Raw genomic sequence first — 27,654 nt, 5'->3', positions numbered from 1 at the left:
TTAGAGGGATATAAGCCATGCATTTTTCTGCCTTAGAGGACGTTTGTAATTTATTGTCTTTGAATTTTCATAGAAGCAAGCTAATACTTTTTTAATTCCTCAATTATTCTCTTAAAAGTTGTTACTACATGCTTTTGATTTGTATAAAATATATAATGATTCATGATCACGTGATAGTTGATGATAATCGATGAACAAGATGGAATTTCTAACATGTCCAAGATATTTTTTAGAAAAAAAATAAAATAGATATGTTTTAAATGATGAGCGATAAAAAGAATTTATATTGAAATATAAAAATAAAAATAAATAAGAGAGTAAATGAAGTATAAATAATAATAAAAAATTATTTGCAGGATGAACAATACCTTACTGTAACAATTTATATTTTACATGTTTTTTTACATAATTAATGGAGCTCATTTTACTCTTTAAATAATTTATATTTTTTATATTATACATAAGTCCACTGAGAATGATCTTAGAAGTCAAACACGAAACACCCTCCAATTGTGTCGCCGAAACCAACCGGGTCAAACAATGTGCTATTTTGACTGGAAAATCAAATTAAAGAAACAAAAAGTCCTCCCCCCTTGTGCTACTAAACTGACTCTTTCCTCCCCATTCTGATTCTTTTGGTTATGGAACCACACCACCATGGCCCACAAGGTAAAATTTGACTGTACAGCTGCAGATACCAATTTCCAAAGGTATCAAAAGTTGACATTCTGCGTTTCCAACATACAAGGAAACAGAGTCCATAATGACAGGAAAATTCCTAAAACTAGGTTAATGGTGGAACGAAAGGTTAATCAGAAAGAACATTGTCCGTTAACCTCACCTAACCTTATTTATGAACTCTGTGACCACCCTTGCTAACTCCTATAAATATTATTCTCCGAGGCCTTGGCTTTTCCTTATTTCGTTCTGTCGCACTCCTATTTTCGAAGTTCTTCAGACGAGTCTCTCCTTGATTTAGCAACTTTTTTGTTGGAAAGAAATTGAAGCAAGTCTTTTGAAGTTCAACGTTAGAAACTCGTGTTCCATGGTAAGACTTCTATGCTCTTGTATGATTTGCTTCATTGCCTGTTGTTATGTTTCGTTGCATGAGTAAATCAAGCGCTTCAATCCCATGTTTTTCTCTTCATCAAAGATTTAAACTTTCCTTACATAAAAAGATTGAAACTTTTTCATTTTTGGCTTATAAGACAAGCTACTGATCTGGGTCTCCCCTGGCGTTGGTTCTGTCAGATTCTCATTCATAATCGAAGCTCCAATATTTTTCTCCTTTTTATTGTTTTGATTTTTGCTGGTTTAGCCGTTTGAGAATCGAGTCTACTCAGGTCCTTTTGATTTGGATCTTGATCCCTCAGGGAGACTTTTCATTTGAACTCCATATTCAAATTGATTTTATTGGGTTTCATTTTCTTTTAAAGTTCAAAACTTGTTCATATAAGTCGTTTTGTTTTCATTGTTTTACGACTGATTTAATGCGTTCTGCACGTTTTATCTGAAGAGGCCTAGTGTGAACCCCGATCCATCTGATAAAGATTCCGAGCCTTTCGTCGAGATTGATCAAACGGGCCGGTACGGCCGTTACAACGAGCTGCTTGGGTCTGGGGCAGTGAAAAAAGTCTACCGCGCGTTTGATCAAGAAGAAGCAATAGAAGTAGCATGGAACCAAGTCAAACTACGAAACTTCATCAACGATCCCGCCATGATCGACAGAATTTACTCCGAGGTCCGGTTGCTAAAAACCTTAACGAGCAAGAACATCATTGCCTTGTACAATGTGTGGAGGGACGAGGAGAAAAACACGTTGAACTTTATCACCGAGGTGTGTACGAGTGGGAATCTGAGGGAGTATAGGAAGAAACATAGGCATGTTTCTATGAAGGCGTTGAAGAAGTGGTCCAAGCAGATTTTAAAGGGGTTGGACTACTTACATACCCACGAGCCTTGTGTTATTCATAGAGATCTCAATTGCAGCAATGTTTTCGTCAATGGGAACGTTGGACAGGTGATTACTTGCTAATTACTGCTTTAACATGTGTAGATCTTCCAAAGAAAAACTATTTATTCTTATACATATTAAGGTCTTGTAACTGTTAACATGATAAAGCCATGTTTGATTTCTAACCAAGCAACCAAATTTAGCGTCACTTATAATCTAAGATTGCATCAGAAAAGGTTATAATCTAAGAATTTGGTTGGTTTTGATAAGTTGACTAATTCTAATTATCTAGTAAAGTTTAATTTCGTGTTTCTTATTTTTTCAGGTAAAGATTGGCGATTTGGGTTTGGCAGCAATCGTGGGGAAGAGCCATATGGCACATTCAGTACTAGGGACGCCGGAATTCATGGCACCGGAGCTATACGAGGAGGATTATACAGAATTGGTGGACATATACTCGTTTGGAATGTGCTTTCTAGAGATGGTGACTTTGGAAATTCCCTATAGTGAGTGTGACAATGTTGCTAAAATATACAAGAAAGTGTCGTCTGGGGTGAGACCCCAGGCCATGAGCAAAGTTAAGGATCCTGAGGTGAGGGCATTCATTGAGAAGTGCCTTGCACAACCGAGGGCAAGACCCTCTGCAGCCGAGCTCCTCAAGGATCCATTCTTTGATGAACTTGATGATGATGAAAATGATGAAATTATGATCGTCGTTTAGTGTTAGTTGTTAACATGATATTTGTTTATTTATTGATTATTTTGGACGAAAATGGGGAGGGTGGCTTGTGGATTTGACATCATCTTCCTTCTCTTTCTCTCTTTTAGAGGAATTGGATAAAGATTCAAGTGTTTGATTAGGGATGGTGTTGTTTTGTAAGTTGAAGTTTGAAGATTTAATACATAAAAAGGGTTGATGTAAAGCAATGAGTTTACTTCTAGTGTAGGCTTATTTAAAAAAAAAAAAAAAAAAAAATTGTGTTATTTTAATTTTTATGTAAAGTCAAAGGAAGAAAAGGAAGAGGGAACCAAGAGAGAGCCCAAATGCCTTGTTGTTGTGCTGTCACACTCGAATCTGTTGGGAAAAGAATTCCCAATTGCCTCACTGGCAAAGGCGGGAGTCCTCTATTTTCCTATAGAAAAAGGGTTTCAGAATTCAGCATCAAGCTTTGTGACTGCTTATAGGTTTTTAATATGTATGTATAGATTACCAGAAAGAAAGAATATGATATAAAAAGTACTCTCAATTCCGTATACAATAATCAATGTGATTAGTGCGCAAGGAATGTGCTTTAAGTATGATGAGGTGAAGTGATTATTCAAACAAATTTTTACTTCAAAATTGCAATATTTCCAGAATCCAATGCAGAATAAGCCACGACCAAGTTTATGATTTTTTTTTTAAAAGAAAAAAACAAAAAAAGAGAGGGGAGTGCATACTCATGCTAAGAAATCAAGGAAATACAATCAATAAATAATTCAAAAAATATTCTGGTCTTAAATATTATGATAATATGCAAATCTAAAAACTTATTTTTCTCTTCATTTCTTCCAAAGCACTCATCAAGCTGAGTCACCGCATGAAAACCTCAGAAAGATGACGACAAAACAAATCGAGCATCAAGTGTATTTTTGAGTGATTTGGTGAACATGTCTGAGTACATTAAATGCAGTTTATCACTTGTTCCCAGTCTCCAAGAACATAGCAAACAATAAAGGTAAAATACAAAGTTACACCTGGCGACTTTGAAACTGCCACTCTTCAGTGTATCCAAAAAAGGGCGTTGATTTCTCCAAATAACTTGTCAATATTCCTTATTGATGGATGATGTAGTGTCTTCAATCCAATGGTGGTCTGCTCAATGTCGTGATGCTGCAGTTTGTCACCAATGGCGAGAATACCGCCTAGTTCATGACTACATACTTGAGTATATGATATCACACAGAAGATAACAAACTACTAAAACATTGGTTGTGTCGCTCTGAAAAATAGACATCAAAACCTTGGAAACTATGAAGGAGGATGTGTCTTCTTCTGAGTTACCAAAGATGCCTTGAAAAAGTTCTCAATGCCATGGTTCAATCAGTTCTGATGATCCACGAAAATGTTACAAACTACAAATGTGCAGAACGGGAGGGATTTGAAGAGGCTGGGATGCATCATTTTCCTTCCGCTCTTAATCACGGTCTGTTTGGGAGATCAGTTATCGGAATCCCAGTATTTGTTCAATTTCATTAAAGCCATTGATCCACAAAATGTGCTAGGAATTGACTGGAATATTGGGACGTTGGTGCATCACGCCTGCTTGCATAAGTTGAAGGGTGTAAAATGCAACTCAAGGGCTACCACCATAGAAGAAATCAGGCTTGAGAATCTTAATCTTAGTGGCATCATTGATGCAGAACCCCTTTGCAAGCTCCGAAATCTGCGAGTTCTTAGCTTAGCAAAGAATCACATCAGAGGAACTATTCCTGACTCAATATCGCATTGCTCAAGGCTGACTTATTTAAATCTAAGCAACAATCTTCTGAGTGGAACGTTACCTCTGGCTCTAAAAAGATTGAAATATCTCAGGAGCTTGGACATCTCCAACAATCTTCTGCGTGGAAGGTTGCCCATGGATCTAACTAAACTGAAATATCTTCGGAGCTCGAGCATCTCTAACAATCATCTTATCAAGCAGGAACTCAAGCACCTCCATACATATTCCTTGATATCAAGTACATCACAGAAAGAAGCCTGGGTAGAGGCATTGGAATCAAAGTACCCACCTACGGAGAGCCCAAAGCCCAAAGCTGTTAATGGCCCGTGGTATGGGAACTGGGCAGTCTGGATAGCTCTAGTTCTGGGCATTGGAATCTTTGTTTTGGTGATCGCATGGATACTGAGAAAGAAGGACGCAGACTTACCCGAAGAGATGGAGATTCTGAAGGTAATTAAGGATCCTTCTCTTAAAACACCTCCAGCCATGCCCAGAGAGGAAGTTAAGCCAATCGAAAGACGCTCAGAGCTTGTGTTCTTTGTTGAAGAGCAGGAAAGGTTCCAATTGGAGGACCTCCTTGAAGCCACAGCTGACTTGCGAAAGGAGACCGTTCGCAGCAGCCTTTACAAGGTAGTTCTTAAAAACAGTGCCCTTTATGCAGTTAAGAGATTGAAGAAATTGCAGGTATCATTCGAGGAATTTGGCCGAACTATGAGGCAGATAGGAAGCTTAAAGCATCCAAACATTCTGCCCCTTGTTGGTTACCATTCAACGAAGGAAGAAAAACTTTTCATCTATAAGTATCAAAGCAATGGGAGTCTGCTAAACGTGCTGGAAGGTGAGTTGAGAATCGAGTTCAAATACTTTCAAGACATCCCAAGCCAGACTGTCCATCACAGAAACACACCCACCAAACAGCCACACCGGCTTCAAACCCCCTCCCCGCGGCAACAAAATAAAATAACTTGGACAAATTTATTTTCGAAATTCAACAGTCAGATAAATGTTTGGTTCCTATATTTCAGCTAACAGTACTTTTGGTTTTCTGCAGACTATATTGAAGGTAAGAGGGATTTCCCTTGGGGACTTCGGCTGTCCATAGCAAGTGGGATGGCAAAGGGTTTGGACTTCATATATCAAAGTTCTGATGATCGGGAGATAATCTCTCATGGGAATCTTAAGCTATCAAATATACTTTTGGACGAAAATAATGAACCGCTAATAAGTGAATATGGGTTTTCGAAATTTCTGGAACCCAAGCAAACAAGCGTCTTCACCTCCAATGGCCATACAGCTCCTGAGAAAAGCTTGACAGAAAGAGCCGATGTTTTTAGCTTTGGTGTGATACTCTTGGAGCTACTGACAGGAAAAACTGTAGAGAATAGTGGGATAGACCTTCCTAAATGGGTAAAGGCCATGGTGAGGGAAGAATGGACCGGAGAGGTATTTGACAAAGAGATCAGTAGAGCTGCATCACAGTGGGCATTTCCTTTGCTGAATATAGCCCTCAAGTGTGTATCATATTCTCCTGACAATCGGCCAACCATGTCAGAAGTTTTGGAGAAGATAGAGGAGGTCATGAATGCACAAAGGGACCATTCCATTTCAGAAGACTGTTGTTGTCAATCTAACCGAAATGATTGTTGTATACTTCACACTCTCATATCTGATACCTGGGAGAGTCCTGGATCAAATTATTAGAGGTTGTGGTCTGCATATATCGCATGTATTTTATGCTTCTCATTTGGAAGAACAGAAACTCTCTCTCAGTCGAGCATAAATAAGTTGAACGTGAAATATCTCTTAAGTCCTCCACCATAAGGGCGAGGAGAGTTGCCCAATCTGCCAATGCATACCTGAAGCAAGAGTAATGCTTTCTTCTTCTTTTTTGTTTTGTTTGTTTGTTTGTTTGTTTGTTTGTTTTGGTTCAAGCTGTAGTCCAAATGCTTATGAGTGCAGGCATTTACATGTATACATTTATTCCTTTTTGCTGGATATTCTAGTGTGTAACACACATGAACAACAAAGACAACCATGGCAGATCAGTTCTAAAAAACAGAGAATGTTGCTTCACTTTTGTGCAGCAAACAGGAGGAATAAAAAATAAAAAAAAAGAACAGAGGAGAAAAGGCTGCATAAAATATGAGTTATATATGGAAAAACTACTGCTTGACAGTTTTTATAACCACACGACTAAAATAAGATTTTTTTCTTTAAAAAAAAAAAAACAAAACAAAGATGAGCTTTCTTAACAGTCCGCGGAATGTAAATGGGATTAGCATTGGATCCATGAATTTATCTTTATGGGCCGAAGAGATATTATAATAATCAACTTGTTCCAGAGTAGACCGCCTTAGGCCCTGAATGCGTTCTTGTCTTCCTGACCCTCTACGAAAGGCTATGTTTATTGAAGTGTATTTTTTGGTTCGTAAACACCTTTAAAATATATATTTAATGAGTAATATTTGATATAGTTATGAGTTGTGTAAGTGCTGCACCTTCTTTTTAAAAAAAATGTGATTTATTATTAAAAATTAATTTTTTTATATAGATCTCATATTTATTATTTTTTTTAAAAGAATTACACGACTTTTTATGACCAGTAATAATCGCCAACACTAGTTAGAGGGTGAGGTATCCTCGTCCACAGGATCCTGACTAATAAGCATTAATGGTTGGGACTGGGGCCTCTGTTTATTGGCTCTCTTAGCTGTGCTCCAGTCCCTTTTGCCAATTTAGGTGAGTCACATCCTAACAATCATATTGAATGGTGATATCTAATGCATCTTTACTTCTTAGGCACACTAAATTAATATAAGGTTGTGGCCATCTCACTGTTGGGTCACACCCCACAAAAACAGTATTATCAGAGTACCTTTAACTATTTTACCTGGAAATACAGTACTGCAACTCAATCATCAGTTCTCAGTTCTATTTATTTCCTGAACTCCATTAATTTTTCTGGTTTGACCTCAATTATCTCTTACCTTGTGTTATCTTTTATCCTGAGTCAATGCTAAAAGCAATTAGGAGACACTGCAAGCTTCTTCAAGAGGAAAGACTAGAGATTAGCTCATAAAGGAGTCTAATGCTAGATTGTACCCCAAAATTAATTTGGTCTCAAGCTTGGGGGCTGAGAATGACAAAAGCTAATGTGCATGCAAAAACTAATTTGCTTTAATTGCTTTTGTTTAATGGTGGAGAGAATGCAAACAGATTATACCTACTTTTGGCATCCTTTTGGAGAATCTTGCCTCCCACTTCAGTGCTTTTGTATGTTTTTGTGTGATCATATAGTATCTGAACTTTTCTTTTGCTACATATAACTCGTACCCTTTCCATGACTGAAGACAACCCTTATATTTTGGCTTTTTGGGTAACTAAATCAAGGCAACCTCTTGGTATGTACCCACAGTTCGAATTAATACAAACTTAAACTGGTTTAGAGTTAAAACACAAGTAAAAAGGTTGATAAAGTTAGAGCACTTATCCTATTATACTTGTTGCTTTCTGATACATTCATATGTCTATCAGTCTATGGCTCTGCTTTCCAGGTAATGCTTACCTAATTCAGATTTGCCACAAAATCATTTTCTTCTTTAGGTAAAATAAGTGTACCAATAATGCTATTATGCTTACAAAGTTCACCAAAAAGGAGTTCATATCAGTTTAGGCCAAAATATCTGTTTACATAGTAGGAATATTTTGGATTATAGGCAAACATATGGGAATTACCGAAACAACCGTAATAAGGAGTTAAAGCAATACAAAGACTCTGAGAAACCCAAAGAAGAAAGTTGCAATCACGAGTTGGCCCATATTTTAAGAAGGTGCCAACTCTAGATAACAGTCCAGTTATTGATATGGTTGGCTTTTTGCCTTTGGGAAATCGTACAAGGTGGTTGTAGTTACCAACTCCAACTCCAACTCCTCACTCCTCACGTTTCTTGATTTTGGTATCAACCTCTACCACATGTTTAGGCCTTAAATTTCAAGTGGTCGATGAGTTTGGATTCAACCTTCTACATATGAAATTTGCACCAAATGCCATTTGTTTGTTAAGTGGCACTTAAATTTAGTAGTCTTTCTTCAACCAAAAGGCAATAGAAACTATCAAAAAGTAACTTTTAACTGGCCTTGTTTGTTTTTCAAAAATATCTCATCTCATCTTATCTCATCATTATAATTTTTCTAAATCTTCACACAAAATAAAATAAATAATTCAACTTTTTTAAATCTCAAAATAATAATAATATTAAAAAATATATTCTAACAATATTTTATTCAAATTTTTAACTTTAATCTCAACTCATCTCATCTCATCTCTAAAAACAAACGAGTCCTAAGTTGCAGCTCAAACCAGGAGAGAAAAACAACCAAAATGAGAAACAGAGTGAAAAGACTGGCCTCTCCCCAAAAGAAAAAATCAGAAATTTAAATCTTGACTTTTTTTTTTTCTTTTTAGAGACAATCACACAAAAAGATGTTCTTCCTAATCACTCAGTAATCAGTCATTGCATACTAACAAAAGTAAACAAACAAACAAAATATCAACTTCAGAACATTTAAGAAACGTTAAAATTGAAGGTGATTCTATTTCTTTTTTCTTTTTTAATTATTTTTATTTCTAAAATTATTTCGTTATCCAAAAAGTCTTTTAAAAGTGTCTTATATTTAGAGCTAGAGAGTTCAAATCCTTTTAATGAATATATTAGTATATGAAAATTCGTGAAAAATATTTTGAAATGTATTTTTGGAAAGCAACATGATTAAAATTTGTATTTTTCGTATTTGTAAAAGTAGTAAGGTCCAATTGGTATAAAATTTAGAGAAATGATACTTGCAGTTGTAAGTGTGCAAGCGCCGTGCGGTCGCTTTGAAAAAAGTGAATAAATATGGGATTCACATGAAAAGAAATTAATTTTTTAATAGTGGATCCCACTCTTTTTCAAAACGACTGCATGTCGTTTACGCATTCCACGACTATATGTAGTATTACTCTAAAATTTATGTGAGGATTTTTCTTTTAATTTTTTTTTTAAATGCTGGGTCCATAAATTTAGAATACCGTCCTCTTCTTTTTAAAATAAATAAATATGGGTCCATTGATGATTAGATGAAAATGTATTTTATCATTACAACATGTTTGTAAATAAGAAAACGAGTTTATTGTATTTTTTTGAATTAATGCTTTGTGTTAGTGAAGGAATAATTAATTAATTCCCTTTCATATACAGACTTTACAATAGTCCAAGAGAATGTTCAAAGACAAAAGAAAATGTAAGTTTCTTTGCATTCCATGCGAACAATGTCATCTGCAAATGCCTGTGTTTAATTATGGTTACATCTCATGAGGCTTTATTAAAAAAACCCGAATAATATAAATAATTTTTTATTCTTTTTTCTTGTGAAAAAAAAAATATCATCAACTCCTGTCATCCATCTTGGCTGGCTCCTCCAAATATTCTTACACCAGAGGATTTTGCCACTCTCTCTCTCTCTCTGTCTGTCTCTCTCTATTTATAAATTGTGAAGCCCCATCTTCAGCTACAAATTCTATTACTTTTGATTTAATTAAGGGAAGTGGAATAACCAACAAAAAGATAAAAAAGACAGAGAGAGAGAAATATAGAGGATGAGCTAATCCTCTGTTTCCATTTCCATTATTCCTCTTCTTAGATCTTAGTTTTCTCTCATTTCCTCGTCAGATGGTAAAATTCTCTCTTTGGTTCTTTCTTTCCACCTTCTCCTTGATCTCTCGTGGAAAATTGAATCGTTGTTTTAATCTGGCTCTTTGATCCACCTAAATTTTTGTCATTCTGTGCTTAATTTTAGTTTGTTGGGTCATTAGGAATTCTTGGTTGTGTTCTGATTGCTGCACTAGGATCCGATGCTACCAAATCGATTGTGATAATACCCACTTCGTGTTTTGATCGGAGCACCAACCCGGATATCTGAATTTCCATTCAAGGTATGGATTTTGTTGATTGATTGTTGTTTCCGCATTTTGGTCATGTTGTTTCGATCTTGTTGACAAAGACTCAATCTTCTCGGTTGTGTCAAATTGTAGGATTTTTACCCATTTACGTAATTTTATGATTTGAGACTCGTTCTGATGCCGAACGTTATTGGTTTTTTGTGAATTATGACCCTTTTTGGTGGATTGTCTAAATAGAATTCATTTAGGTGATTTTTTTAGTTGTTTAATTATTTAAGTAGCGATAAACGAGGCAATTGGTGATGGTTGTTTGCAGAAGATGGAATCAGATCTTGGAAAGCTCTTCATTGGTGGTATTTCTTGGGACACAGATGAAGAACGTCTTAAAGACTATTTTAGGATATACGGGGAGGTGGTTGAGGCCGTGATCATGAGAGATCGTGCCACCGGGCGTGCTCGTGGCTTTGGTTTCGTAGTCTTTGCGGATCCTGTTGTTGCAGAAAGAGTCATCATGGATAAGCACGTGATTGATGGTCGCACAGTGAGTGGTTTATTTGCAAATGCATACGTTTTGCATCATGGGTTTAATTGGCATTCTGTTAAATTTCTTTTTTGATACTGGAGAATGTTTACTCCTGTATTTCTAGGACCAATCCCAATTAGGTTTTGAATCCGCATTTTTCATACTGAGTTACAGGTTGGATTCATTTGTTCTCTCTTTCTCTCTCTCTCTCCATATCAAAGAGTTGGATGCACTTCCCACCCCCCCACCCCGGTCTGTGAAAACGAAAATGACATGCAATTATTAATTTAGTTACTGGTTCTCTCAAATCTCAGGTTGAAGCAAAGAAGGCTGTTCCCAAGGATGATCAGCACATTTTAAATAGAAACACTGGTAGTTTTCATGGATCTCCAGGTCCTGGACGTACAAAAAAGATTTTTGTTGGAGGTTTAGCATCTACTGTCACAGAGAGCGACTTTAAGAGATACTTTGATCAGTTTGGTACAATTACTGATGTTGTAGTTATGTATGATCACAACACCCAAAGGCCAAGAGGCTTTGGCTTCATCACCTATGATTCTGAGGATGCAGTGGATAGAGTGCTGCATAAGCAATTTCATGAACTGAATGGTAAGATGGTTGAGGTCAAGAGGGCAGTCCCCAAAGAGCAATCCCCAGGGTCCAGCCGAAGCCCTCTTATGGGATATAACCATGGTTTGAATAGGGCCAATAGTTTCCTTAACAGTTATTATAATGTGAGCCCAGTTGGAGGTTACGGAGTCAGGATGGATGGTAGGCTTAATCAAGTTGCTAGTAGTCGAAGTGGGTTTTCCCCATTTGGTACAACTGGTTATGGAATGGGTTTGAATTTGGAGCCAGGGCTGAGCCCAAGCTATGGTGGCAATTCCAACTTTGGTAATAGTCTTGGATATGCACGGATGTTGAGTCCTTATTATAGTGGCAATTCAAACAGGTACAGTACTCCTATTGGGTATAGTGGGGGTAATGGAAGAAACGATTCTCTTTTAAACTCAACCACTCGGAATGTCTGGGGAAATGGGGGTCTTAACAATGCTGCAAACCCTTCCAGCTCTGGTACTTATGTGGGCTCCGGAAGTGGGGCTTTTGGCGTTTTTGGGAATAGCAGTGCAAACTGGGGCCCTTCCCTAGTTTCCACCCATGGTGGAGGGAGTCCTCCTAGTTATACTAGTGGGAGTATTGGTTATGGCAGTGGAGATAACAGCTTTGGGTTGGGAGGGGGAACGTATGGAAGAAACAGTGGCTCTGGTGTAGCACAATCATCAACATTCGCTACACCAACTGGAGTCTATGAGGGGTCATATGGTGATTTGTATGGTAGTGGCTCAGTTTATGGTGATTCAACTTGGCGGTCTGCTACTCCTGAGCTAGATGGTTCTGGCTCATTTGGTTATGGGCTTGGCAATATATCTTCAGATGTCACCGCCCAAAGTTCTGAGGGTTATATTGGAAGTTACAATGTTACAAGTAGACAACCAAATAGAGGTAACACCTTTGCTTCATTAAATGATCTATGGTCAACTTCTCTGCTCTTAGTTTGGTTTATAATCAAAAGCACATTGAAAGAGAAGTAGATAACCTATAAATTGACTTTCAAGTTAAACTTTATGATTTCAGAAGAAAAACTTTTATTGCTGGAAGTTTCACAATGCCTACTGGGCTAACTTACCTTATGCTCATGTGTATTTTCCTCCAATCAGACCAATCCAACTCGTAATAATAATTAGTGAAAGGACTCTGACAGCATACTTCTATTCATTGTGCGTGCTGTGCTCATATCCTGGCATATAAAGTAGCTCTTAATAGTTTCTGCAAGCTTTTGCTAGAATCCAGATAGATATCTAATCTTAATTCCCCATATGCCCATTTTACTGCTGAAAATTCAATTCCATAAAACCAAAACTTGACTCTGATGCAAATATTAAGAAGGAGAAATTCTATTTGCAGTCCCCATTTGGGGACTGCATGTGCAAACCCTTCATTAAATGGAAAAAAGTATCATTTTGAGAAGGATATTATTGTAATTTAAAAATTTTTAAAGACAAAATTGACTAGGCTTGCACATACAGTCCCCAAATGGAGACTGTATGTAGCATTGCTCAGAAGAAGCAATCCACTATTTTAGTTGAGATTTTCTCTTATTATGTACACAGTCACCTCTCTCTCTCTCTCTCTCTCTCTAATGTTATATAGAAACTTAGAAGCTAATGCTTTGCATGACTTAGCATTGAGAGCCCATTGTCTAGAATCTAGATAGATATCTAACCTTAATTCCTGATAATGCCCATTTTACTGCTGAAAATTCAATTCCATAAAACCAAAACTTGACTCTGATGCAAATATTATAAGCAATCCACTATTTTAGTTGAGATTTGCACTTAATTACGTACACAGTCACCTCTCTCTCTCTACTGTTATATAGGAACTTAAAAGCTATTGCTTTGCATGACTTAGCATTGAGAGCCCTTTGTCTAGAAAGTAGACTCCTTTTGTTTCGATCCCTTTAACAGTATGCTCATGCTACATTTATGCATGGTACATTCCCACATGGTGCACACATTTACTGATCTTGGGCCATTTAATGTCCAGTTCTATTTTTGTTAATAAATTATGGAACTGAATACTCTGATTTATCCAAAACTATACACAAAGTTTAGCTTCAACAGACTATCTGATGGTTTGACGGTTGGCACTTAAGTTTTGATCTCTATTTTTTCTTCAATACAAATGTAGTTGTTATATTAACAGCTAATGATATTGTATCCCTTGCTTCAGGAATTACCACATAGGAGATTTGTTATTTGGACAGTGCATTGTAATGGTAGGTGAAGAGAATATGGTCAAACAGGTGAAGGATTGTGAATTTCATACATCCCCCTTTTTAAGATAATTTAGCTTACAAGGAAGTTGATCGTATAAAGCTAACGAGGATCCTTGATTTGAGTATACTTATTCAGAGAGAAAGCAGTTGCAAGGTATTTTGTGTAAGGTTTGGGATTTCTTTCTTGTTTCTTCAGAACTTAGGTTCCTTTCATGGAATTTGGTTGAGGTGTAAAATCAGATTGCGGGATATATACTCTGGAAAATTGGTTCCAATTAATGTATCGTGCATCTCTGATGAGGCACGCCAGCGGTATTGTGTTAAGAAAAAATAGAGTATTGATTTTTTTTTTTCCTTTTTAACTGGTGTAATGCCTGGCAAAGTTGCTGGCTCTTGTCATATGTCTTTTCCTTTGTTGGGATTTGTTTCTCTCAGTTTGTACGTGAGGTTCAGTTTGATTTACTAGTGTGTGAGATTAGAGGGATGCCCTTCTAGGATCCCATCAAATAAGTTACTGAAAATTTCGATTCATTTTTTAATTGGACATTTACACAGAAGTTTATACCCGAAATGCCAATGAAATGAATGCTTGATTTCACTCATGTTTCTTATGGTGATAATCCTGATCACCCTACCTCACAATGAAATGCTAAAAATCTTTTACTTAGCATTTTTTTTCTCCATCAAAATCCCAAAACTATTTAGGCACGCTACTGCATCCTGGAATAGTCAATTTAATTGCATGTGTGCGATAACCTGACATGGTTTGAACACTTGGAATCTTGGATTATGATTCGTTTTATAGCTTTTGTAGCTGTGCCTTTTCTGTTTGTGATCTTCTGAGGCGACTTTGTGTGGTCTTACTGACTGTTATCATTAACTTTCAAAGATTTAGGATTTAGGATAGGCTTGGCTTTGCTTGGGCTCTGTTACAGATCTAGGGTTCTTCACGATGGTTAACAAACGAACTGAACTGGGAAGATCGAAGACTTGATCATAGAGGCTTGGGGTTACTTGAGTTGAGTTACTTGTGTCGTGGTTCATGGGCCTTGGGGCTGAGAGTAGCTTAGTCTGGGTTTATTGTATGCCCAATTTGGAGGCTCTCGGATTCCTCGAATTATCAGAATCTTCACATCACATTACATTTCATTTAGATTTAGCTCGTGATTCCAGTGGGATCTTATCAGGTTTTTGCATCACTTTCATCTGGATTTTCTTTCTTAAATGCTTCGAAATAGATGCAACTCTAGTGATCTCTCTCTCTCTCTCTCTCTCTCTCTCTCTCTCTCTCACACACACACACACACAAACGTCAAAGAGGATTAGACTAATGTGCAACGCCATGCATGCCATATTTGTTTTGAAATTTAGGGCATTTTTTTAATACTCATATATATAAACACATTTGGATCAACAAACAGGCTTCTGAAATCCAGGGGCCCTACTTTTGACAATGTTGAAAAGCATGCATGAACTTGATTGTCTTTGATGGATTCCAGATCGCTTATACAATTATCTATCTATTTTTTGAATTTTCACCATCAATAACCCAAATAACAAACTTAACAAGATAATAAAGTTGCAAGACTGACTTTTGTTATCTTCTGCAACAAAAGTTTGCCAACCTGTGAAACATAATCTCTGGAAGTTTTATATTCTTTTCTTCATGTATGGATTTACTATTGAGGGTTTTGATCATGGGGACCCATAAAGTTTTATAAAGACATAGACAGGGGGCCCCATTGCACACCAAACAGAGCCAGGAGCCTTGGATACCATTTTCTAGTTGCTGCCAGGAAATTACAACCTTGTGGGAACATCATTAATTTAGCTGATATCCTAGGACTCGTTTGGCAGTTTCGTAAGAATAAGTTCATTCCGATTTATGTTTGAATGAAAGTCTGATTTTTTTTCCACCTATGATTTATGTTTAATGTAATTCTATCATTTCGTCTTCTGGGCATCTGTGAGCATTTCATAGCATGCAAAATTGTTCCAAAGTTGGGTTCATAATGTGTGTAAAACAATATCAGTATCGTTACTCCAAACATGTCTTTAACATATGTTTGAGATCCCTTGAAGAGAGGTTAATTTGTCCAGCACAGTTTCCCTTTCTGCTTTTATCTGATTCTCTCTTCTTTGCAATGGAAAAGGAAGATTAAAGAAAGCGTAGGATCCCCTAACATTACAAAAGGTCAATAAAGTAGACATCCCTATTTCTAGCCCCTAGCCTCTAGATTCATCCAATTATAACCTTGGCTCATTTTGGCTCGATTTCAACTCAACTTATCTAATAATTATAATTTTATCAAAATTTTACACAAAATATAATAAATAATTTAATTTTTTTAAATCTTAAAACAATAATAATATTAAAAAATAATATTCTAATAATATTTTATTTAATTTTTATCTAAACTTATATATTTCTACTCACTATCCAAACCTCCAAGTGCAACACGAGCAACACATTCAATGATGATCAATTCTCAAATGCACAATCAACGAGTAATCGTGCGGTTCAGATACAACCGATCATCAAGTACTAATGCATTATCATATACACATAATAACTGCAAAACATTTATGGGAAATATTTTGTGTGAAAAAATATACCTTTGGAAGAAGGTTTTCAACAGCTAATTAGATCACTTTCATTTCAATAGATTAGTCAAAATTAAAAGATATTTTTTATGAAAGTAAGAGAAATATAATTTTTTATTATTCTATTTATATAAATCTACACATTGAAAGAGTTATTTTTTCATTATATAACAATAAAATAATATAAGATGAATTTGATTTCGATTATTCATATCAAATCTCTACATTAGATTATCCATTTATTCATTATATAGTAATGAATAACTAATAATTTCAAAAATATTTAATTTTTTAATTATTAATTTATTTAATTTTATCATATTTTATTATTTTACCTATTATATATTAATTAATAATCATATTATTATTAAATTAATATATCACTAACTCAAATTAATATACTAATTGTGATAAAATATATGATAAAAAGAAAGGGAAAATGAAATAATTAATAAAATATATATTTGATATATGTATAGTAACTTTTAAATTTAAAATTTTTTTAAAAAATTACTGTAATTAAATTTTAAATATTTAACTAATTTATTGTGAATATATTTTACTATCTAATAATTAAATATTCAATAAATTTAACTTTTAACTAATATGTTAAGAATGGGTTTTTGGTGACTTTGGTAGAAGGTTGCTCCAAGGAATACCCTTTTTCCTTTTTGTGGGAGAGTCTGGAAAGGAATTCTTCATAAAAAAGCTGAGAACAGCATCATTGCGTGAATGGCTCGATCAATTCCTTCTCTCGCGGACAACATTGTCAATTCGAGACACAAAAGGCAACATAATATATTGATGATGAAAGGCTTTTAGAGTGCTACCAAAGGAAACCGATTTCTCTTACCTTGAACAGAGTTCTCACTGTAACCATGGCATCAAATCAGAACCTCAAAGATCTCCAGTGGGTTCTGCATACAATCAAATCCGAAAGCCTCAACCTACACAACATCTCCTTTTACCTCTCTCAACCAACTTCAGGTTGTTACCAAGAAACAGAAAACTCTATGAATATAAACATCTCCAAGGACAGCCTTCCACACTTCTCCAACCTCCTCACAGCATTAGGAACAGCCAAAAACATCCAATCAACTCTGATAAACTTGGAGTTCCACCGAGTTGAATGGGAGTTACAGCAAGTACTAAATGTTGGCGTGTTGCTTGAGAATAGCTTGAGCATTAAGCAAGTTGCTTTTCGAAGAAATAGATTCCGAACAGAATGTATATTGCAGTTCTCTGAGATCTTTCAGAGAAATAAAGTGATCAAGGAGATCATGCTTTCTGAATCAGGTATCGGCTATGCTGGAGCTGGGATTCTTGCTTCAGCACTCAAGGTAAATGACGGTTTGGAAGAATTGCAGATATGGGAAGACTCAATTGGTTCGAAAGGAGCAGAGGAGCTCTCAAAGATGATCGAAGCAAACTCAACACTAAAGCTGTTAACAATATTCGACTCAAAACCCATTACAGCAACCCCACTTATTTCAGCAGTTTTAGCGAGGAACAGGGCCATGGAAGTTCATGTTTGGAGTGGACAAAATGGAGAAAAAAGTTCAAAGGTCGTCGAGTTTTCACCTGAAAACAGCACACTTCGTATATACCGTCTCGATGTTTCAGGTGCTTGCAGGGTTGCTTGTGCACTTGGGTGGAACTCGACGGTCAAGTCACTTGACATGACTGGAGTCCGGCTAAAATCACGGTGGGCTAAGGAGTTTCGATGGGTTTTGGAACTAAATAATAGTCTTAAAGAGGTAAGCTTGTCAAAGACTTGCCTCAAAGACAAGGGAGTTGTATATGTTGCGGCTGGACTATTCAAGAACCGGAGTTTGGAAAGCTTATATCTAGATGGAAACTGGTTCGGCGGAATTGGTGTGGAACATCTACTCTGCCCTTTGAGCAGGTTTTCCGCACTCCAATTCCAAGCCAACATTACTCTGAAGTCTGTAACTTTCGGAGGAGGGAGAACGAAAATGGGAAGGGATGGGCTTGCAGCCATTTTGCAGATGCTTACAACCAATGAAAGTGTGACCCGGCTAGGAATTTACGATGATGAGAGTTTGAGACCGGATGATATTGTCAAAATCATCAAAAGCTTGGAGAGGAATGCCACTTTGAGACACTTGTCTTTGCAAGGCTGCAAAGGGGTTCGAGGAGAGTTGGTGCTTCAGACAATTGTGGAGACATTACACATAAATCCTTGGATTGAAGTCATTGATCTCTCAAGAACACCGCTACAGAATTCAGGGAAGACTGATGGAATTTATCAAAGACTAGGTCAGAATGGGAAGACTGAGCCAGAAATGGATTTGCTAAAGGACATGCCATTTACAGTGCCCAAGAGCTGTAGAGTTTTCTTCTGTGGGCAAGAATATGCAGGTAAGGTTGTGAACTATTTAGGGGGACTGGTCTGAGTTGGTTAATGAGCTGAATTTAACCCCAATATTCTCTTCTAGAACTCAAGAAACAAAAATGAAATAATCAATCTTATGGATTTTTTTGTATTTCAGGTAAGACCACACTATGCCATTCCATATCACAGAATTTCTCTTCAAAAGTGCCCTACATGGACCAAGTTAGAACTCTAGTCAACCCAGTTGAACAAGCTATTAGAACAAACGGAATGAAGATAAAAACTCTCAAAGATGAAGACACAAAGATTTCAATATGGAACCTTGCAGGTCAGCATGAATTCTATTCTCTCCATGATCTCATGTTTCCAGGGCATGGGAGTGCATCGTTCTTCTTGGTCATATCCAGTTTATATAGGAAGCCTAACAACAGAGAACCAAAGACTGCAGTTGAAATAGAAGAGGACCTCCAGTATTGGCTCAGGTTCATAGTTTCGAACTCGAGAAGAGCGGTCCAACAATGCATGCTACCAAATGTGACTATAGTCCTGACACACTATGATAAAATCAATCAAACGTCACAAAACTTGCAGGCAACTGTAAATTCAATTCAGGGTCTGCGAGACAAGTTCCAGGGGTTTGTGGACTTCTATCCAACTGTATTCACAGTTGATGCAAGGTCATCTGCATCAGTCAGTAAACTCGCGCATCACATTCGGAAGACCAGCAAGACAATTCTCCAGAGAGTTCCTCAAGTTTATCAACTCTGCAATGATCTGATTCAGATCTTATCAGACTGGAGATCAGAGAACTACAATAAGCCAGCAATGAAGTGGAAAGAGTTTGATGAACTTTGCCAAATTAAGGTTCCACCATTAAGAATCTCAAGACATGAAAACAAAACGAAGGTTGAAATGAGGAGGAGGACTATTGCTACTTGTCTTCATCATATGGGAGAGGTCATTTATTTCGATGATCCTGGGTTTTTAGTCTTGGATTGTGAGTGGTTCTGTGGTGAAGTGCTTGGCCAGCTGATAAAATTAGATGTTAGAAGGCAAAGCTCCATGGAGAATAATGGATTCATCAGTAGGAAAGAATTGGAGAAGATTCTGAGAGGAAATTTGCAGAGCCAGATTCCGGGAATGGGTTCAAAGGTGTTTGAGAACTTGGATACCAGTGACCTTGTGAGGATGATGTTGAAACTGGAACTCTGTTATGAACAAGATCCATCAGATCCAAATTCTCTGCTATTGATCCCCTCGATTCTTGAAGAAGGCAGAGGAAAGCCACAGAGATGGCAGTTAAGCACACCTGACTGCCTTTATGCAGGGCGGCATCTTGAGTGTGACGATTCAAGCCACATGTTTCTCACACCAGGATTCTTTCCTCGTTTACAGGCAACAATTCCTATCCTCAGTCCTCACCTCCACCCCTTCTTTTTTCTTTTTCCTTTACGTTTTAAAGTTCTTCCTTAAACAAGTCTGTTTAACTTCTTACAGTTACTGATTATGCTTGACAAAATTGATTATGAGCTTTAGTTTTTAGAGTAGCGCATACAAAGCAATAGACAGAATCACAGAGAAATCCAGAAACTCTTTTTTATTATTATTATTATGGGAAATGACTTCTTGGAGTCCACTTCCATGTCTCTTTAGGGTAAGTATTTCTAGAGAATATAAGACGGTAGGCTAAAGAAGGATAACTTTCAAATCATATCAAACATTTGTATCAGTTGTTTTATTTTACTGCTTACCGCCTGAGACTATCTTGAATGAGCATTGTCGGTTATGTTCCATGAGAGTATCCAACTCTAATCCTTTATCTACAATGAGACAAAATCCCCCATATCTATCGGCTCTACTTTATAATCTAACTTAGATTACTTGGAAACCCAGGTGCATCTGCATAACAGAATCGTGGGTTTAAGGAACCAACAGGGAGCAACTTACAGTCTTGAGAAGTACCTCATCTCAATAAGTATCAACGGAATCTACATCAGAATAGAGCTTGGAGGACAGTTGGGTCACTACATTGATGTCCTCGCATGCTCAACCAACAACCTGACAGAGACCCTTCGACTCGTCCAGCAGCTCATAATTCCAGCAATCCAAAGCCTCTGCCATGGGATACTTTTGACTGAGAATGTCATGCGGCCAGAATGTGTGCGAAATCTGACACCCCCCAGATACAGGAAAACTCAATTTGTGTCTTTGCAACAATTGAAACAAGCACTGCTTTCCGTTCCTGCTGACAGCATGTATGATTATCAACATACCTGGAGTTCAGTCTCAGACTCCGACAGGCCTATCCTCGGAGCTGGTTTTGATTTGGCTAGAGAGCTACTATCAGATGATGACTTTCGGGAAGTACTGCATCGAAGATATCATGACCTATATGACCTTGCCGTGGAATTGCAAGTCCCACCAGAGAACAGCCAAGATGGACCAAATCACCCATTATCTACAGGTGATGAAACAGACAAAGTTGAAGCAACTTTTGGCGGTATTGCCAAGGGAGTAGAAGCCGTTTTGCAGAGACTGAAGATTATTGAACAAGAAATCAGAGATTTGAAGCAGGAGATCCAAGGATTGAGATATTATGAACACAGACTCCTCATTCAGCTTCATCATAAAATGAACTACCTAGTGAACTACAATGTCCAACTGGAAGAGAGGAAAGTACCCAACATGTTCTATTTTGTCAGAACAGAAAACTACTCGAGGAGATTGGTCACAAACATGATTTCTGGGATGACTGCACTCCGGCTTCACATGCTATGCGAGTTCCGACGGGAAATGCATGTTGTTGAAGATCAGATGGGCTGTGAACTGATGCAAGTCGATAACAGGGCTGTAAAATCTTTGGCTCCATACATGAAGAAGTTCATGAAACTGTTAACGTTTGCTCTTAAGATAGGAGCCCATCTAGCAGCTGGGATGGGAGAAATGATACCGGATTTGAGCAGGGAAGTTGCCCACCTGGCTGACTCTTCCCTTATTTATGGGGCAGCAGGAGCAGTTGCAGCTGGGGCTGCAGGGGCTGCGGCTATGGGACGGGTGCAGGGGAGTAGGAATAGAGGCAGGGCCATAGAAGAAGATCAAAGAACAGCGCAGCAATGGGTCGTGGATTTTTTAAGGGAGAGGAGGTGCTCAACTGGAAAGGACATTGCAGAGAATTTTGGATTATACAGAGTGAGATACAGGGATGATGGCCAGATTGCTTGGGTCTGTAGGAGACATATGAGCATCAGAGCAAATGAAATAATGGAAGTTCCCATCTGAAATTTCTCAGAATCTTTGGAATGACAAATGAAATGGCTTAGTTTCTTCTTTATTATCTATCCAATTCTTTCTATGAAGTATTCCAGACTGTAGAAGTGTTTCAATGAATTTTAACGCTCATGGTTCTTTGTTTGTTCCTTTGGATTTTCTTCACCTTCACAAGTTTCTCAGGCAGCACTAAAAGATGATGTGATTTTCTGATGCTAGGTGAACCTATTTACATTTTTTTTTAAAAAAATTAACAGAGATGATCGAAATGGAACTCCCGATACAAGTTGTGGGTCAAAGTCTCAAAGATGGTATTACAAATAAAGATATGTAAAGTCAAAGGATCAGGAATCTAATTCATGCTATATGGTCGAAAGCGAAATCTTGGATGCCTTGGCCTAATAGACTTTTAGCTTTGAATCAACGTGTGAATGTGGGACCAAAGCATTGCCTATGGTTAGATGGAAGTTGACTCCATAATAATTGGTAATTGACGAAAAGAGTAGCTGGAAAGATGAGAAACAAAATAGAGTAGTTCATAACTTCATATATAATAGCAGTTGCGATAGAACAAAGCTTGTAGCAGGTACAAAAGTGTCATGATTTCCTGTCATCTACAAACATCTCAACATACAAAGGAGAACATCACACTAAATCACATTATTAAACTTCACAACTAGTATTAGTCCTCATTCTAAATCTAAAGTCACTTGTCTGTCTTCCTCCAAACCAGTGAAACAAAAGCTCAGAAGAAAGCCCTACTCCCATAAAACACACGGGAACCGGAGTTCTTTGATGCCTGTAATTTCTGCTCAGAGCTTGAATTCCCTGAATTGGTTGTTCCACTGTCAATGTCCAGAGGCAGCTTCATCTTTGCCAACGACTCAGTAAACTGCTGCATGCTTTTCATGTACATGTCTACGATATCCTGCTGCACCACATTCTGTTCCGGCTCAATGTTGACTGTAACAACAGGCTTGGTCGGTGAATCGCTTGGCCCCCCACCTGAGGAATCGCTCTCACCATCTTTAGCGTCCACAATATTCTCTTTTGGGGCTGAAACACGTTCCAGATTTGGAGATTTTAATGCTTCTGGAGCATCAGAAGACTCCAAGCTTGCAAGGTTAGAAGGAGAAAAAATTCCATTAGTTGACACACTGCTAAGAGGAGAATCGACCTTGGAATGTTGGATGGATTCACTTGTATCAGTTGAGAAGCTTTCCACGACATGAGCACCCCCTTCTGAACTAAGATTTTCAGCCTCAGAAGCAGCCAAGCTCTCGGAGCTCTGAGAGTCCAAACTGGGACATGGTAACCCAATATACTCGGATACCATCAACTGGTCTTCATTCACAATCTTAGGATCAGGGAACTCGATCTTATCTAAATCATTTGATAGCGACTCAGATATTTCTGTGTCCTGAACAGTTCCATTTGTGGCCAAAGCAGTTGGCATTGCCGGAATAGCCATCACTTCTGGCGAAGCCCCATTATAGGAGAGAGACAATTGAACAAACCCTGCTGGGGAATGGAACAGATCAGTTGAAGATAGAGAGAACTCTTTCTCCAACTTCCCATTCTTGACGAGGACTTCAGATAATGGCACCAAAGCAAATCCCAGCAACTGATCCTCGAGATAATTCCTCACCCTGCTCAACATCCATATCTCACATTTGAGCGAGGAAACAATTGATCGAACGTTGAGACGGACATTATCGTTGAAAACCGGATTCCTTCCACCACCATTAATGATTTTGGTGGAGACTGTGTTTTCAGGATCGCTAGTCAGGCAAAGCTTGGCATAAACATCTTGCTTGTGGTATATGCAGATGTTATGGATGTCCCTAGCCTGGTGTACATAAACCTCAAGAACACCCATGAAGTCCTCTATGTTACACACAGAAGCATCCTTGCTGTTGACCTCATATCCCTTTGACAAGGAACCAGAGTTCCGTAGGAAGAAGTCGGATTTCTGCTTCTCAGGCTCGGCTAAATGGGAGTTCTTGAATGGTGACACAACAGATTGTGGGGAGTCCATGATACCACCGAGAAGAGCAACCTGACAAAGCACAAAAGGATCTATTTTTAGAAATAAATGATTTAAAATTTGAGCCTCAAATTAGAAAATTTTCTGCTCACCCAATCAGACCCAAAGACACAAAGCAAACGAAATAGAAGACAACTTTTGATATTCTCTGAACTCAAAAAAAATATTAAGAACCAATCCGCAAATTCTTTTAGAAAAAACAAAACCAAATCTGGAACTCTTGACCTGTCAGAAACCTAGACCTCAGATCCAAGACATAAGCCAATTTGTTAACATCCCAGATGCTTAAAAACCCGAAAGCAAACGGAGAACTAAACAAATTGAAGCCCCAGACTCCAGTCTAAGCTGAAACAAGATCTTTCACGTGAACCGGCAAACCTAGCCTGAGCTGGAAGGAACACAAAATTCTCAGAAGCCAGAAGCCAAAGCCCCAAGAAATGGGGCGTTCGAGACGAACAACTTCAGAGTCTAGACCCAACTCTTAAATTAGACAAAAGCCAGTTCTGAGAGACAAACCCAGACCAAAACCTTGGCTGAGCCGGAATTCAACACTGTAATCTCAAAGTCTACAAAACAAAGAACCCCCAGAAGCGAACATTTTACATCAACTACTCGAAAACTAAAACCTACAAGACAAAAGCTAAGCTTAAACTGAAACGAGCCAACTTACCAAAACCCCTCAAAAGACTTTCCAGTGAGTTGCTCTAAAACCCAGACTCCCAAACTTAAGAACAGGTCAGACACATACAGCGATTCCCAGATATGTACAGATTCCAATAAAGCGACCAACTTTTCCTTCACAGAAACACTACAGCCGGAATCCAAGGGAGTGAAACAAGGAAAGCAAAAAGAAAAGCACGGTGACCCAGATCGTGTCACAGAATTCTAAAAACAAACCCACTTGAAATCCCACCTCCTTCAGACCTCTCAACAGCGAAAGAAATACAAGAAAGAAACAACATGAAACAACAAAATAAAAAAGAAGGCACGATAACAAAAAAAATCCGAGAACTGTGTACGTCTTTTCTTACCTTTGCCTCCAAAGTCAAACCGATTTGTCTAGAATCCGATGCTCTGATCCAAGATCCGTTAGCGAATTAGTTCGTCAATCGAGGTGGCTTTGAAGAACTAAAATCCGCGAACTGCTTGTAAACGGAGGAATATCAAGAAACGGAATAAAAACTACCTATCACACTGCTCAAAGCTTTGTCGGAAGGCAGCGTATTACTATGTCTATTGAATTATTGTATACCAGTTCAGTATTTATGGGACATACATGTTTGTGCGTGTTTTTTTTTTTTTTTAAATATAATTTTTACATTCTGTGTATTATTTTAAAAAAATGTAATTTTATATTTCATATTTACTTTAAAATATGTACGTGTTTTCTTTTTTTTGTTTTTTTTGCTAAAATCAACGTTTTTTTCCCTCTCACTTTATTTTGATGTCAACATTTAATTATTTTTTTAATCCAAATTAGTAATAATGTATTGTAATGTCAAAAAATAAATATATAGATAATTTGTGCGAAAATATTTATTAATTACATTTTTTTGGATTTGGGATTGCAGAAGTGCCGTCCCACGCGTCGGCGTCGGCCAGACCAATCAGACAGCATGTTAGTGCGCTTTTTAGGTGGGACTTGAAACACATCGTTGCAAGTTTGTCATATCCTCATCACCTTATCTTTCACCCCTTGTAAATTCCGGCTATGCTCTATTTTTTTAAAAATAAAATATATATATCCTTTTAAAATAATTATTTTATTCTCAAGTGATCTAAGTAATTTTAGTTATTAAGATTCTAATTTTACAGTAGCAGTAAAGATCGTGCATGTGTAGTAGCTTGAATGAGTCAATTTCTAGATGGGTTGTGAAGACTATTCTTCAACTCTCCTCCTGAAAATATGAGATTATCCATCCATCCATTGATCCAGCCAACAAAGCTCTCAAAAGGATGGGGGTCCTCATTTACTGTTACTGTGATATGGCAGTACTGTTATTGTACTGGTATTTGAATATATCTGAAGATCCGAGACAATGTTCCAGCCCAGGTCTTTATTTTGACAATGACTTTGCACTGAAGAGTGAAGAGAAAACACAAGGTTCGCTGCAAACTTGGTTTACAAAGTCAATATATTTGAGCTATTTTTTATCTTTTATTTTTAAGCTGTGTTTTTTTTTGTTTAAATTTGAGATGCTAGATCAAGAAGACACCTCCCTAAGTGTGAACTTGCTGACTTCCCTCCCACTCCTTCGCCAACAATGTTCTGAAGAGTATGAGTGTGTTTACACTCACGGCTGTGCTGGAAGCTTTCGTTAGTTCATTTAAATTTTTTTTTTATATTATTTTTAAATATTTAAAAAATTCATAATATTATTAAACAATATTTTCTTAATTAATATTTTTCAAAAACTATGGGTTAGGACACTTGTTTTTTTTTTTTTAATATTCCATTATTTCTAATTATAATGGGGCCTATTGCATGCTTCTACCATTGTCTTGCACTGTATTATTCAAATCCATGTCACTGTTCCAAAACCAAAATAGAAATAAAGACTAATTATGGTGGGGTACTCCTTTTGCTTTCAAAAGATAAAAAACCTTAAATGACGAGAGAGAGGGTCACTTGCTTGAAATCGTACAATAATCCTCTTACCCAAAACTCAAAAGGGGTCTCTTTCCCTTTTCTCAAGGTGATGGAGGGAGGCTCTTGGCTTTGCCCAACATGATTGTTGAGATAGACATCGAGATCGAGATCGAGATCGAGATAGAGATAGAGATCACACCTTTATACTGCCTTTATACCATACCACCTTCACCTCTATGTCATATTACACACATTCAGAGTATCTTGAGCCGTAATTAGCGTACACTTTTTAAGACTTCTATTCTGTCTTGTATCAACAATCCAGCATGAAATGATAAAAAAAAGAATGAAGAATGTGAAAAAAAAAAAAGATATGTACACACTACCAATCTCTCCACTCAGACTCCTTTTGAGTCTACAAAACTATGATATGGTCCTTTGAATTTATTTTTGGAAGATTAGGGTTGTGGAAATTTGAAAACAGGGTATTTAATTTATTTCTTTTTCCATTTCATAGAGTATCAAAAAATGACTTCTTACAATATAGTATTTTTATTATTATTTTCTAGAGATTATACTTAGAGCTCCATACCCTAATTATGCATATCAATCAGCATGTGGCACTTTGTAGAGATATTATAATAGTTTAAGAGTAATGTTAGATATAGTTATAGAACATACAATTTGATTTTTTTTATATAAATCTTTGATTTATCTATTTATTTTAAAAGAAATGTACAGGACTTATAAACCATATTAATTGTATTTAATATTACTTGTAGTTTAATGGTTTAAAGAGACCGCTGTTGATTGGCATACATTCAAGTCGTCTTGAAGGCTACTAGACATCAACGTGCTTTGAAATTGCGGCAATGGCCGAACCTTTTTGAGTCATTATTGGGTGTTATTTATAGGGTGCCTTTGACTTTTGTAAGTTTTAAAGCCCATCCCTTGTTAAATGCTGATCACCTAATCCAACATTCCCACGAGAAGCTAGCTTCTCCGTGTTAAACAAGTCTTGCCGATATACAATATGGAAAATATTCTAATCAT

General features: G+C 37.2%; 5 protein-coding genes across 7 annotated transcripts; 4 read left to right on the top strand and 1 right to left on the bottom strand.

Annotated features, from left to right (window-relative positions):
* Window positions 1-937: 937 nt before the first annotated feature.
* On the top strand, window positions 938-2,849 carry LOC108983435 (probable serine/threonine-protein kinase WNK11). Its single transcript, XM_018955068.2, has 3 exons — window positions 938-1,048; window positions 1,517-2,020; window positions 2,280-2,849. The coding sequence occupies exons 1-3, from the start codon at window positions 1,046-1,048 to the stop codon at window positions 2,673-2,675; spliced, it is 903 nt and encodes a 300-aa protein (XP_018810613.1). The 5' UTR covers window positions 938-1,045; the 3' UTR covers window positions 2,676-2,849.
* A 1,109-nt stretch (window positions 2,850-3,958) lies between these two features.
* On the top strand, window positions 3,959-6,277 carry LOC108983430 (probable LRR receptor-like serine/threonine-protein kinase At4g31250). Its single transcript, XM_018955056.2, has 2 exons — window positions 3,959-5,275; window positions 5,489-6,277. Exons 1-2 carry the CDS (start codon window positions 4,060-4,062, stop codon window positions 6,136-6,138), a joined length of 1,866 nt encoding a protein of 621 aa, XP_018810601.1. The 5' UTR covers window positions 3,959-4,059; the 3' UTR covers window positions 6,139-6,277.
* Window positions 6,278-9,911: 3,634 nt separating this feature from the next.
* LOC108984984 (heterogeneous nuclear ribonucleoprotein 1-like) lies at window positions 9,912-14,299 on the top strand. 2 transcript variants are annotated; one of them, XM_018957112.2, is made up of 5 exons: window positions 9,916-10,148; window positions 10,289-10,408; window positions 10,692-10,916; window positions 11,213-12,401; window positions 13,692-14,299. In XM_018957112.2, exons 3-5 carry the CDS (start codon window positions 10,695-10,697, stop codon window positions 13,703-13,705), a joined length of 1,425 nt encoding a protein of 474 aa, XP_018812657.1. In that variant the 5' UTR covers window positions 9,916-10,148; window positions 10,289-10,408; window positions 10,692-10,694; the 3' UTR covers window positions 13,706-14,299. The 2 variants fall into 2 exon arrangements, with proteins under 2 accessions (XP_018812652.1, XP_018812657.1); XM_018957107.2 differs by having other exon boundaries at window positions 9,912-10,408.
* Window positions 14,300-17,027: 2,728 nt separating this feature from the next.
* LOC108984974 (protein TORNADO 1) lies at window positions 17,028-22,179 on the top strand. The gene is made up of 3 exons (XM_018957095.2): window positions 17,028-18,723; window positions 18,855-20,092; window positions 20,591-22,179. The coding sequence occupies exons 1-3, from the start codon at window positions 17,220-17,222 to the stop codon at window positions 21,974-21,976; spliced, it is 4,128 nt and encodes a 1,375-aa protein (XP_018812640.1). The 5' UTR covers window positions 17,028-17,219; the 3' UTR covers window positions 21,977-22,179.
* Window positions 22,180-22,481: 302 nt separating this feature from the next.
* Window positions 22,482-25,256, bottom strand: LOC108984960. Of its 2 annotated transcripts, none has more exons than XM_018957073.2 (2): window positions 25,043-25,256; window positions 22,482-24,023 (listed from the first exon to the last, which is right to left on the bottom strand). In XM_018957073.2, the coding sequence occupies exon 2, from the start codon at window positions 24,000-24,002 to the stop codon at window positions 22,710-22,712; it is 1,293 nt and encodes a 430-aa protein (XP_018812618.1). In that variant the 5' UTR covers window positions 24,003-24,023; window positions 25,043-25,256; the 3' UTR covers window positions 22,482-22,709. The 2 variants fall into 2 exon arrangements, with proteins under 2 accessions (XP_018812618.1, XP_018812621.1); XM_018957076.2 differs by lacking the exon at window positions 25,043-25,256 and adding an exon at window positions 24,682-25,001.
* Window positions 25,257-27,654: the final 2,398 nt, after the last annotated feature.

The sequence above is a fragment of the Juglans regia genome, chromosome 2 (assembly GCF_001411555.2).
Source record: "Juglans regia cultivar Chandler chromosome 2, Walnut 2.0, whole genome shotgun sequence".
Taxonomy (NCBI): domain Eukaryota; kingdom Viridiplantae; phylum Streptophyta; class Magnoliopsida; order Fagales; family Juglandaceae; genus Juglans; species Juglans regia.
The sequence above is the reverse complement of the archived record's forward strand: the minus strand, read 5'-3'. Positions and strand labels throughout refer to the sequence as shown.